The sequence below is a fragment of the Exophiala viscosa genome (genome assembly GCF_022695815.1).
Source record: "Exophiala viscosa unplaced genomic scaffold EDD37scaffold_1, whole genome shotgun sequence".
In the NCBI taxonomy this organism is placed as follows: Eukaryota; Fungi; Ascomycota; class Eurotiomycetes; order Chaetothyriales; family Herpotrichiellaceae; genus Exophiala; species Exophiala viscosa.
In genome coordinates, this window is record NW_026944353.1 from 4311824 (window position 1) to 4323992 (window position 12169).

At 50.9% G+C, this 12169-nt stretch overlaps 3 protein-coding genes across 3 annotated transcripts; 2 read left to right on the plus strand and 1 right to left on the minus strand.

Annotated features, from left to right (window-relative positions):
- Positions 1 to 37: 37 nt before the first annotated feature.
- EDD37DRAFT_645822 (uncharacterized protein) lies at positions 38 to 3610 on the minus strand (the record flags this gene model as incomplete). Its single annotated transcript, XM_062817674.1, has 1 exon — positions 38 to 3610. One exon carries the CDS (start codon positions 3608 to 3610, stop codon positions 38 to 40), a length of 3573 nt encoding a protein of 1190 aa, XP_062675988.1.
- Positions 3611 to 4303: 693 nt separating this feature from the next.
- On the plus strand, positions 4304 to 5725 carry EDD37DRAFT_559269 (vitamin B6 photo-protection and homoeostasis-domain-containing protein; the record flags this gene model as incomplete). Its single annotated transcript, XM_062813784.1, has 1 exon — positions 4304 to 5725. One exon carries the CDS (start codon positions 4304 to 4306, stop codon positions 5723 to 5725), a length of 1422 nt encoding a protein of 473 aa, XP_062675989.1.
- Positions 5726 to 8533: 2808 nt separating this feature from the next.
- EDD37DRAFT_82495 (RGS domain-containing protein) lies at positions 8534 to 10378 on the plus strand. Its single transcript, XM_062820315.1, has one exon. The coding sequence runs from the start codon at positions 9021 to 9023 to the stop codon at positions 10146 to 10148; it is 1128 nt and encodes a 375-aa protein (XP_062675990.1). The 5' UTR covers positions 8534 to 9020; the 3' UTR covers positions 10149 to 10378.
- Positions 10379 to 12169: the final 1791 nt, after the last annotated feature.

The window sequence follows — 12169 nt, forward strand, 5'->3', positions numbered from 1 at the left end:
TCCTTGACTAACATGCTACCCAGAACACTACCTACCTCTACAGCACTAAACCTGCTTGTATTTCTCTTTTTTCCACCTCCGTCTTCTCAACCCTCTTCATCAAGCCTTCTCTTACTACCTCCAGTTCTTTTCCAACTTGAACTCCAAAGCTGGCTGTGCTGTTTCTCAATTCTGTACTGATCATGCTGTGAAGTCCATCTTTCTCACCAAGGCCCGTCTCCTCGTCAGCACTCATGCTGCGTACGTCTCCGTCGCGCCTCAGCCCAGAAAGACTGACACAATCATTGTACATCTGTGTCCAAGGCTGCGCGTCTAAGGTTGTATCAGTCTGTTGCAGCCCGTTCGGAGATTGACTCGCTTCTTCACGATGATGTTGTTGATCTGTGCCATCTGTGTCGTACCGCCATGAGGAGAAGTCACCAACATCAAGGCGACCAAGGCCTGGAATGATCTCCAGCTCGGGATACTCCACGCTTGCGCCAACACTGATACTGCTTCGATGGCCGTAGTGGTCAACATAGGCCTTTAAATCAGAACTGCTGCTTCTGTAAATCCTTTTCCATCGACCGACAAGGCCTTTACGGCTCTTCTTGGCGCGGAATTCCAAGGACTGATTCCAAGTCCTCGAGAAGGGCATGCTTCTGCTTTTGGCCTTGTCGATGCGTGCTTTCTTGCCAAAAGACGGGACTCTCCATGACCCTGGACTCCGAAATCCGAGGCCAGTTGTTGACATGCTCCACAAAGGCAAGGACGATGGTGTATCCACATGTGGTTCTGCAGCAGCAAAGTCTAGTGCTGTCACACCATCTCGTGTGCCAGTAGCACCACATCTTTCACTCCTCGTATGACTTGGGAATCGTCCCCAGGCCCCGAGCAAATCTCTGAGGGGCGTGGTTGCACCTGACCCACGCTCTTCATCGCCAGATGCAGTAAACCGCCGACCTATGTCCCGCAGGCTCTTTTTCCTTTTCTTCTCATTGATAGCCATAGCTGCATCAGGCTTCATAGGCATCATCGTGATGCTTGGTCGAGGGCTAACATTTGGTAGAGGAGCAGGTCTTTGGAAACAGACTTCCAGATGTGATTTGACACCAAGTGGTTCTTGTGGCCCTTGTTGCGTGATGTTGCTGCCTGGTAGTGGTGAGGTTGCGTCGTGTGCTGTCTCACCTTTGTCTGCCCCAATTGTACTAATACTTGATCTCGTGCTTCTTCGCCTTCCCTCACGATCAAATCTGGGCGCGGTAAGAAAACCACCCAACGATTCCTCCTCCGGATCTCGAATGGCCTTTTTCATAGTTCTGCGCCACATATCAGTGGTAGACTCCTGTAGTGGTCCAATTGAAATCGACTCCTGTCTCGACAAGCCTCCATTCTCTGAAGTATGTTGCTTCGCTTCAGGTGGGATCTCAGAAGTGGCCGAGTTTTGTCGTGATCTAGACCAGAACAATAGTCGGTGACTTCCACCTTCCTGTCCAACTCTTATCGGTATCCCCAGCTTTTCAGGCTCGATCTCGCTCATTCTCTCATCTCGCACATCTTGTACAGCTTGAGTGCTGATTTCGGTCATTTTCTCACGTCGAGCATCAGCCAACCGATCGAGACTGATCACACTCAAGGTTTCATTTGCTCCGATTGATCGCTCAGGCTTTTTCCCAGAAAGATAAGGTAGACCCTCTGAGTCCGACAGACCCCTACTTGGCATGCTGACGCTTCGGTCACGCTTGGGGCCATCATGTTGTCCTTGATCCTCTGAACTCCGTTGTTGTTGTGACGGCTTCCCACCGAACCAAGCGCTTTCCTCTGCATTGGACATCTGGCTCATGGTGGAACTCGGAGATCCAACAAGCAGGTTGACAGATTCTGACCTTCCACCAATGGCGATGCTATTTGGGTTGCTTGTCTTGCGTGGTTGGAGAGCTTCATGCCCAGTCTCTCCATCACTCCAATAGAAAGAGGAAGCCTTCCCATGACTCGTGCTTGATTTTGGCCTTTTGGATTCAGACATGTTGCTAGAGGTCATTGACCTCCAGCTAGAGGGTGGTCTTACCAAGTTTTCGTCATTCTCAAACAACCGACGAGTCTCAGGATCAGACGGAAGTCGGTTGTGTTCAATCGCAATGGCACCAGGGAGTTTGCCACTGGAAGCTGTATGGCTGGTAGTAGGTCGGGCGTCTATGGAGCTTTTGTGGGAGTGCTGCGTGACAGTGTGACTGGTGTTTGGCCTCGAACTCGTAGCGTTGAAAGAATGGCTAGCTAGCCTCTGTGAGATTCGCATGTTGTATAGGTGCAAGCTCTGCTCAGATCCAGTCAGGGAGGCGACATCTTTGCCGGACGTATCTTCTTTGCCGAGGATTGAGGTTTCCCCCGAAGTGTAACCGTCCCTGCCAGGCAGGTTGAGGTTGTCCGTACGAGCGACATTCTTCAATCTGATTGACTTGCGAGTCTCTATCGAACTTCGCTCGCCATACTTCGAGATAAAATCAATCAAGCTGGGATCCAGAGTCGAGACTAGACTATCTCGAGGGGTTTCGGCCGTGTTGGAGAGAAGACTTTGGCGCTTGGCCGCACCAACAGTGTTGTTCAGCTTCTTCAACACGTCGGTCACCTCCGTGCAGTTATGCTGAAGCCGTGCTTCAGACCTCGACGGCGACCCATTGGAGTCGTGTATGGCCTTTGAGCCACGATGCATCGGATTCATGGTCTCGGTAACCGCAGGCGTCTTCGGTATTGTAATGGTGCCATTGGTGACGCCTTCGTTGAGCTTCAGTAAGACTTTGGTAGGTGACTCGTCCTGCTGGGCCAACAATACCTTTGTCAACGAGGTTCCTGGCGACGACGAAGGTGATTTTGGAGTAGCGGTATTGGTCTGTGGTTGTGTTTCTCCAGAAGTCTGAGGAGTTTGTTCATCTTCGGGTAGCTCTTTCCTTGGTGAGGCATGCTCCGGAGATGATTGCAACAGCGCCTTGGCTCGCTGAGGGCTGAGCCTGATTGTACCATCACTGCTCTTGAGCACAGCCGTACTTATGCTTTTGGCATCACTATCATAGCCGCCCTCACTGCCTGTTCTTGACATTAGCAACTCAAGCAGACCTGTTGAGCGCTGACTCAGTCCGACCATCGTCTCTTCCACGCCCAGAGGGGCGAGTGTTTGTCTTTGTAAGGGCATTTCACAAGGAGCATCTTGAGATGCCATGTGAGCCTTGGAACTGCTCTTGCTCAGCCCTGATTCCGACAACTTCTGTTTGATGTGATTTCCCAGCTGCTCAATACGGCTTGACTGTTTTCGATGTGATGACTGCTTGGCTTGTGGATTGAAGTCTGCATTGAAGGAGGATTGTTGCGGAATGGACGAGTCAGTAGTCCTGGAAGCGGTCCGGTAGCCACGTACGGACGAAGAGGACCTGAAGATTTGTCGTAAGGCATCTACATCTGCCGAGGTGGAATCGGAATGACCTAAGGAATGAGGAACGGTGGAAGCGGGTAACGCTACGGAAACAACTGAGGTAGGCTTCTGGAGTGATCCGAGATTGGACGCCGCATGGTCTTCATCGTCGGTCCGGACGCCGAAGCAACACAGCAGCGGTGAGAACAACTGCGTAACTGTTCTCATGTCGGGTATCTGTTGATATGAGGGCAGTAATCATGAAATGAGAAGAAAAGCGATGCACACGGGTAAATTGTGCCTGGTAAAACCACCACAGGCTCTGAGACAGGTTGTATGACAATGTAGGCACTGGTATGGAAGTAGACATGAGGTCGCGACATGATGAGAGGGCAGCAGAGAGGGAGGGTCCTGAAGGCAAGGGCATTGGGAAGGTGCAGAAGATTCAAGATAGGCAAGAGCGCTGGCACCTGCAAATTGAGCACAGCGAGACTGTCATCTTCAATCTCATTTTCATACTTACAAGACACAAGCTGTCTTCTCGGTTATCTGCCATCATTGTACCCATCTGGTCTCAATGTCGATGGCCACCAAGAGCCGACCTTGATTCGTCCTTTTGCCCTCGCATATTTTTGCGGCGAGATGTACAACACGTCCAATACCTCGACCTTCGTCTCGAGCGTCACCCTCCTGTGAGAACCCTTGTCGAAGCCCCGCGGTTCGGGTATATCAAGAAAGATTATATCATCGATGATATGATATCAGACGAAAGTGATGCAAGAACGCGTGGAGAGCTTTGGGGATTTTCAAAATACGGTCGATCAACACAAGGTGAACCGCAACGGACAGATGGGCTTTACACTTTCGCTCACTCCAATGCTTGCAGACTTTCCCACGAAGAGCACATTCAGGTCGCCTACGATGGCTGCGACAACAAGGAGCCAGCTCGCAATCACCGAGCTGGATGCAGAAGGGTCGCCTGAAGCCATCTACACATTGCAGTCCGGTACAAACAATGTTGAGAAGCGGTCAGTAAAGACATCCACACCGGCTGCGACGTCCCTGCTCCTGAGATGTATGAGTGCCTTTTTGCCGGCGGGCTATCCTGCTACTGTCACTCCGGACTATACGCCATATCAGATCTACGACTCGGCACAAGCATTCGCTTCTACCATTGCAGGGCTCTTGGCTTCTAGAGCAGTCTTTGTAGGCATGGGTGTCGGTTCCGAGGATGCCTCCTTGGTGACCACCATGCTGCTGTACATTGCTCAGGAGACGATAGGACGAGTGGCTACTATCCTCTTTGCACATCAGTTCTCCCAGAGAATCGCGGCCGAGGTCAAATTCTACCGCTTCTTTGCAGACATTGTCAATGACATTGCGTTTGTGCTGGATTGCATGAGTCCCGGATTGCCGATTATCGGTCGCGTCCTGACGCTTTGTGTCAGCAACGCATTTCGCGCCATGTGTGGTGTGGCTGGAGGCAGCAGTAAGGCCATACTGAGTGCCCATTTCGCAAAAGCAGGCAATATAGGCGAGCTGAATGCCAAAGACGGCAGTCAAGAAACGATGTTAAGTCTGGTGGGTATGTGGGTAGGAGGTTTGGTGGTTAGTAAGGTGCACGGCACAGCAGCGACGTGGTCTTGCTTAATACCGCTGTTGGCACTCCACCTCTGGGCGAACTGGAAGGCAGTGAAGAGCGTCCGGTTAAATTCTCTGAACGCTGAACGAGCGCGCATTGTGTTCGGCGGAATGCTAAGAGGCCAGCTGCAAAGTCTGGACGACGTCAATCAAGAAGAGGCAATACTCAGACCCAGTGCCCATTCTGTCCAGGTGGGGGTCAGTTTCAAGAAGTTTTTCTCTTTCATGCATGACACTGTCAATGCACAATCAGAGTCAGAAGTTTATGGGTACTTCGGCTACCTGCTCGAAATTTTCGCCAATGAAGAATATCTGTTGTGGCTCGACATGCGCAACGGCAACGGAATGGTCATCTTGAAGGCATCGGCCAACGGAGAGACGCAGGCGAAGAGCTTCTGTCATGCGCTCCGTTGTCGGCATCAACGCGACTCTTTGCCCGGGTCAACAGCGAAGGTTTTGACAAAGCAGGAGAACTTCGACGCCATGGGTCAACCTTCGCCTGCACGGGCAGTGAACAGTGAAGCCGAGGTATCATTCCAGGTACTCGTTGCAACGCTACAGCATAACAAACACGAGTGGTCGAAAATTTGCAATCAAGCTCAGGACCTCGGCTGGAACCTTGATTTGACCAACTTGGTCGGAAGACAAGGCTGTCGCATCCAAGTGGAGGACGACGCTGGAGACAACAAGAAGGACATATGAAGTTGTCACCTTCCTTTTTACAATGAACCTTTAGTCTATAACACCAGCAAAAAACTATGCCGACGTTCGGACCCAGGAAGCTGGTGGATTTGTTGGTGCAAAAGTGCAACCTGGCGCGGAGATCGGTAACTTTAGCAGCACCGGGATTAGGGCGGAGCGTGCCATGGTCGGAGAAGTCCTCATGAAGCAAAAGTTTGCTGTTGCCATGATATATCGGTGAAGAAAAGAAAGGTTTTCGTCGACGAGGCTCCTTGGTCGGGGGGATCCGGGTAATATTAGTAGAGTCCACCCACGTGCCCAGCTTAACGGACTGGGCTCCCAATGAGGAATGCCCAAGCGCTCACAAATCAAACAGACTTCCAATAGGGGTAAGATTCTGGAAGGATGAACTAGATCTCAGAGTGGTCAAGGCTCTTTTTCCTTTGGCAACACATTTCAGCCTCTCGTCGCGGCAACGCCGAACAGTGACCATCAGTGGGGATGAAGAATTGTTCTTTTTGACGACCTTCCTGTTTTGCGTGGCAGCAAGGACACCTCGTCGCTGACCTGCCGACAGTACTTTTTCAGCATGGACCCATCGGTGGAGTCAGCGATGGCATGGAAGATTCATCCCAGAAGATCTGCGATCGTTACGGGGCAAGAGGATACCTAAGTATGGTCAATGATACAACATTGCGAAAGTATCGCGGTAAGTATCCTGTTTCATATCTCGCAGAAGACACGTAGATTGTTCTTCGCACGGCGAAACGCCAGATTAAGTAGTCCAAAGACATGTTTTGGCAGGCGCTGCAGCCACAGAAGCATTAGGCGGTTGTTGTGCCACCTGCCAAATTTGACCACGTTGCAGCTGACTGATGCTCTCCACGACAGCAGGAATATTGAGAGCAATTATTCGTGATTGATGGCCTGATCAGTAATGGCAAACAATTACTGTAACGTTTTCGTCAAGCCATGACACTTGTAGTTTTCTTGCACCACTCTCGCTGGAAGTCCCTGGGACATTGAGGCGTCCGCAATATACAGTAGAAAGGCGATGTGCAAGCACAAGCGAATGGGAAGCCGTCTTCGGGACAAGGTGTGAGTTGCATTCCTGTAAGCCAGTAGTGAGCCTGCGCTCGAATTGTCCAAGGATGTTAGTGCAAGTTTCAGCCCTCCGGTGGCGGGCCGGAGGAAGCAATGAGACTTGTGCATACTGCACTGCCGTACCGAAGATCTCCGCATTTCATATTGCTCCATGATCATCAGAGGTCAGTATAATAATACGATGGCAAAGGTGAGGTGAGACTAGCAAAATTTCAGGCACGAGACTGGAGGAATGAAGGATTGTGAGGACATGTCCGATTCAATTGTCTCATGGTTTGATATTTTCGTATATGCCTGACCGAATACGTGCTGTAAAGAATCGCGATGATGTGGTAATGAGAATGAAGGAAAATTCCCGGAGATGTCACCAAAATACAGAAGGCAAAAACCAGTGGTCAGAATCATGGCAGCCTGGTGGCCTGTTCGGAGAGTAAATAATTTCTGGAAGACGCGTAGAAGAAGTCCGAGCGATGGGGCAGAAGACGCCTAGAAACATTGTAGAAGCGGTGGAAGGTGAGTGGAAGACGCCTGGAAGGACAAGCGATCAAAGATCAACATTCAGATGACGGAAGTGATTGGCACCACTGTCAGATTGCACGAGGGAGCCTGATAAGGGTGTGTGCCTGGAGATTAATAAATCTGTACTTTGTGACCCTTGTGTACTGCTTCATTCCGCATCCAAAAGAATGCCTACTTTTGATCTTCGATTGTCAATACCTATGTTATGAGGTAGTCCAGCTACCTAGATGGGTAGCCAGCCCTAAATCAACCTGCGTATATCGATGATGCTGCTTATGCATCCTTCTGTGGTTTTATCTACGGCGTCCCCTCTTTTGTGGCATCATTTTAGTCTTTTGGATCTGATCATCATCTGCCAGGTCTGTAGCCAATCCCCAAGTGTCAAGCCCTCAACTAGTGGTGGTTCAAGCAGAAGCTAGTGGCCAGCGTTGCAGCCCGTGCGAGCCTATGTTCTCAAGACAAACGGCGCCAAAGCCTGTGCCTGTGCCTGCGCCTGGCCTGGTCGCCTGCGCCCTGTTTCCTCACTCGCCCTCCCTCTTTTTCCTTGGTGACCGCACATTGCTGGATAGCTCAACATCGCACTCATCCAATCCACATCACAACAAGCCACAAGCGTTGGCCCCCCAGGCATCAATCAGACGGTCCACCACTGTCATCGTGGAAGCCGCACACAAAGTGGAAAAGGGAAAGAGAGATTTCGAAACGACCGCCCCCGACTGAACAAGGCGTACCCTCCCTCGGTCCTCTTTTTTCGCTCCTCTGTGCACACACTATCCACCGACTATACACTCTGTACGACTGCAACTCCACCATCCACGTACCCATTCAAGTGTGACCCTCTCACACTCTCACTCTGCCTGAAGAAACGCAGAACCACCATGACTCTTACCTAACGCCCTGACTCCCTTGTCCAAGAAAGCCTCCTCTCCATTTCAACGAACGGTTTCCACTTTCTCAGATTCCTTCTGGTCACCTTAGGAGCACCCACCACCTACCGCACGCACGACTACAACAATCCCTTTCCACGCCATGACTGTGCTCGGGCCTCCTTGATCTCACGCAGCAATATAGCCTATACGCTGGACGCTGCCTCCGCCCTTTCCAATTAACCGAATGCTCGTGCTCGAACCACATCCGCGCTCGTTACCCTCTACTAGTCGCTCTTTCCAAGAACGTCGGATCGACAGAATCTCATCCGATTGAGAAGAAGGCCATCATACCCGACAAGCCACAGCCTTTTTGTATCTTGGCTGCTCAAGACATTTCATCGTCACCGCAACCACGTCTTTGACAGGCTTCTAGAGCATCAATCGAATCGAGCACACGACGCCTTACGAACTGAAATACAATACCTCAATCTTTGCCCTACCTCAACCGCTGCATTTCATTCCCAACGGCAGTTTCCCGAGCGCAACCGTGCATTTAACGTCCAGACCAGAATATTAGGTGTTACACAGCATCCTTCTGTGGTACAAAACGAAGCTTGCTCACGGAAGAGTCTCGGATACATACGGCGAATATACCGCAATCGGTCCCTTCGGATCAATTTATGAGGTGCTCTTTCTGAACACTGAACGGAGAGGGAGGAGAAGACATAATTCGACAGGCCTGTAGCAGACACGCTGAGTAGCCCGGGTCCTCATTTTGAACACATCAATTCGCAGAGACCAGCACCGGTCCAGAGTCTAGCGCAATGATCAGGAAGAAATCAACCATATCATCAACCTGGCCATTCACACCTGAACCGTCGCCACGTCTAGAGCCTACGGTATATCCACTGGACGACATACAGGAAGATTTCACCATGTCCATGTCGGGCGACGAAGAAATGCCCCGGGCTCGCCCCATTAGCATGGCGGCTCGAAGGGAGGGCATCATGTCTCCGGGCAGACCGACATTGGAGGATGTACTCAACAACAAAGCACCATCACCTTACACATTGGCCGCATATACAGCCTTCTTATCACAGCAACATTGTTTAGAAACACTGGAATTTACCACCGAAGCAAAGCGATACGCCGAAAAATACGATGATGTTGCAGCCAGCTTAGCAGGGATGCCCATCACCGTCGACACACACGAAGGATGGGAGCTGATACAAGATTGGACAAGAATCATGGACATCTACGTCAAGCCAGGTGCCCCTCGAGAAATCAACCTTCCAGCCGAAGAACGAGATGATCTGGTGGATCTGCCGTGCGAGGTGAGACCTCCTCGGCCAGAATTGCTGGACGCCGCTGTCAAACGAATGTACGATCTGATGTCCGAGTCGATCTTTATTCCCTTCTGCAACAGTCTCAAACAGCTCCCGTACGCTCAGACCTACAACACCATGTCGGAGTATATGCATGAGTCAGAACCACCGCGATTGACCTTTGATGATCGCACAATGCTTCATCACCAACCGTCGCGGCGGCGACGGTCCCCGCCAAACACGTCAGCAGTCACATTCGAGCCATCACGGTCACCTCCTCAACAGCGAACCTCGACACAATCCTCCGCACTTTCCACAGCACTGAGTCGACAAAGCGGTTCACGGCTGTCTACCCATCTATCACACTCTTCGGCCATGTCAGGAACGTCCGAGAGTGCGTTGACTGACAGCAGTGGACCTGATAGTCCGCCTGGTGCGGAAGATCCTGCCATCACACCTCCTACGACACCGCCTACGAGCGATATGGGCATGAGCGGCATGAGTCATATCACCGGCACAGCAGCTGTCCATGTAGCCAAAACGCAACGGAGCGAAAGTGGAGGTTGGAAAAAAGCCATGAAAATCTTTGGAGGGAAGAAGAAAATCGGCAGCTCATTCGAGGAATAAGCAAGAAGCGATTCTTTCCATTCTTTGTCGACTTAGCATGGACTACGACTCGGGTATGGGAGCCATGCAAGGCTTGGGAGTCTCTGGGAAAAAGGGCACAGCATTTACGGGACATGGATTGTCAGTTAGCATTGAGGTCTACAATGCGGTCACGAGATACGATATTGCATGAGGCGTTGGGATTGGAATTGTTTGGGTGTCCTTGTGAGAAGCATCATTTCTGAGGTTTGACACCGACAATGTGGTTTCTACCTGACGCCGATCGACAACATTCACTCAGAGAGAATTGAATAGGGACTTTTGAAAAGGGGGACATGTGTTGAGGGCCATGATCTGCCATTGACAGACTGGAGATGTGGGAAAATAAGTCCGGTGGCAAGGCTTTGGAGAGTTGTACATCATGGTGGAGGATGGACTTCTTGGTGGAGCGATATAACACCTAATGGTACCTATTCAAGGTTCAATGCCTAGACCTGTCTACCACTGTACCATTCCTGTTGCCCGCGGTTTTTGAACTCTGGATCACGATTTCCGTAAGTCTACTATCAGGAAACTCCGTGACCCGTCGGGCCAAGGTGAATGTTCGTGCGTCGTTGTTCATAACACCCCCAGCCACAGGGTCCATCTGATATTGACCCAGAAACATCACGGTTCGGGACGTGGTCATTGCGCGACGAACTCATCTACCACAGTACTAATACCATGGATCGTCGCGCTCCCAACCTGGGTCTATGCACGTCATGTTGCCTTTAGGGCGTATGTAACCAAGACTTCTTAGAAGGCTTGAACGAAGCTAGTTGGCGATCCAGAAGCTGCTAGACTGAATCACGGACTGCAGGTAGGTAGGTGTTGGCGCACCTCTCGACGCCTTCGAGGTCATCGTCGATCCATCGTCGGTGGTTTTCTACGAGGATTTTGACGAGCTAGAACGTAGCCCATGAGTAGTCGCCGTTGAGGCGCTCTCTTAGTGTCAGGGTCTTGCCCGCTTCCCTCGCTTGCTTGCAGGAGATGGGGAATGCGGTCGAGGTCGAGGTCATTGTCGACCCGTCTCTACGAGTCTGCCACTGACCAGTCGTAGTCGGCGAGCCCTGGCCCCAGTCTGGTTAGTCTGGAGGGTTTTCTATTCACTTGACCTAGGTTGGGAACGATTTACGCCTGGAGAGCAGTGTGTCACCAGTCAGTGTCCAGTAGGACTTACTGTACCATTGTTCGTGAGGATGGGACTTTTGAGCACGGACTGCACCGAGCCAGAACACGGCCCGCAGGGAGGAAGAGTACGGAAATGGTTCCGGGGTCGGTTAGTAGCGGCTGAGGCAGCTGTTACCTAGGTATGAGATGGACTGACAGTGTCGGACTTATTGATGCTGTTGTGGTTATGGGGTGATGTTATGTTGTTATGGAAAATAAATGAATATGAAAAGACATGCTGAAGAGTGTAGGTATCGAGGCTGAGGCTACGTCTACAAAGTACAGATGGCAAGTTCCGCCTAACTGACCTCGATTGATTACCCCGGTGACTTGATAACTCTGATAAGTGTCGATCAATTGCTGTGTTCGATATATCTGGGGATGGGGCATTGACGTTGACATGCAACAAGAATAGTAAGATACGTATACCAGACATGTGAAAGATGACATGCCACTGCCAGATCAAGACAACTCTGACCAAAGCGTTTGATCTGCGGTGCGGAGCGGTGCAAGGACTGACGATCATTGTGAGGCTCTTACTATCTATGGGGGATCTGCATACCGGAACCGTTATGATGATGATGCTTTATTGATTTCTGATGTTGTCATTATGCTGGGCGTCTTTTCCACAAAGGGACAGTATACGTTGATAAAGGATAAGGGTCCATGAGTGACGAGCTATCAAGATATCAAAATGAGGTTCACGAGTCTGCGAGGACGACCTCGACGACTCCTCTTCCAATGTTCCTAATTGTGGCTGAGGAGTGTGCCAAGACTACGGGCCACCGCCTCATTCTAGGCTCAAGCCACAAGATACATTCCGACCAATCAAC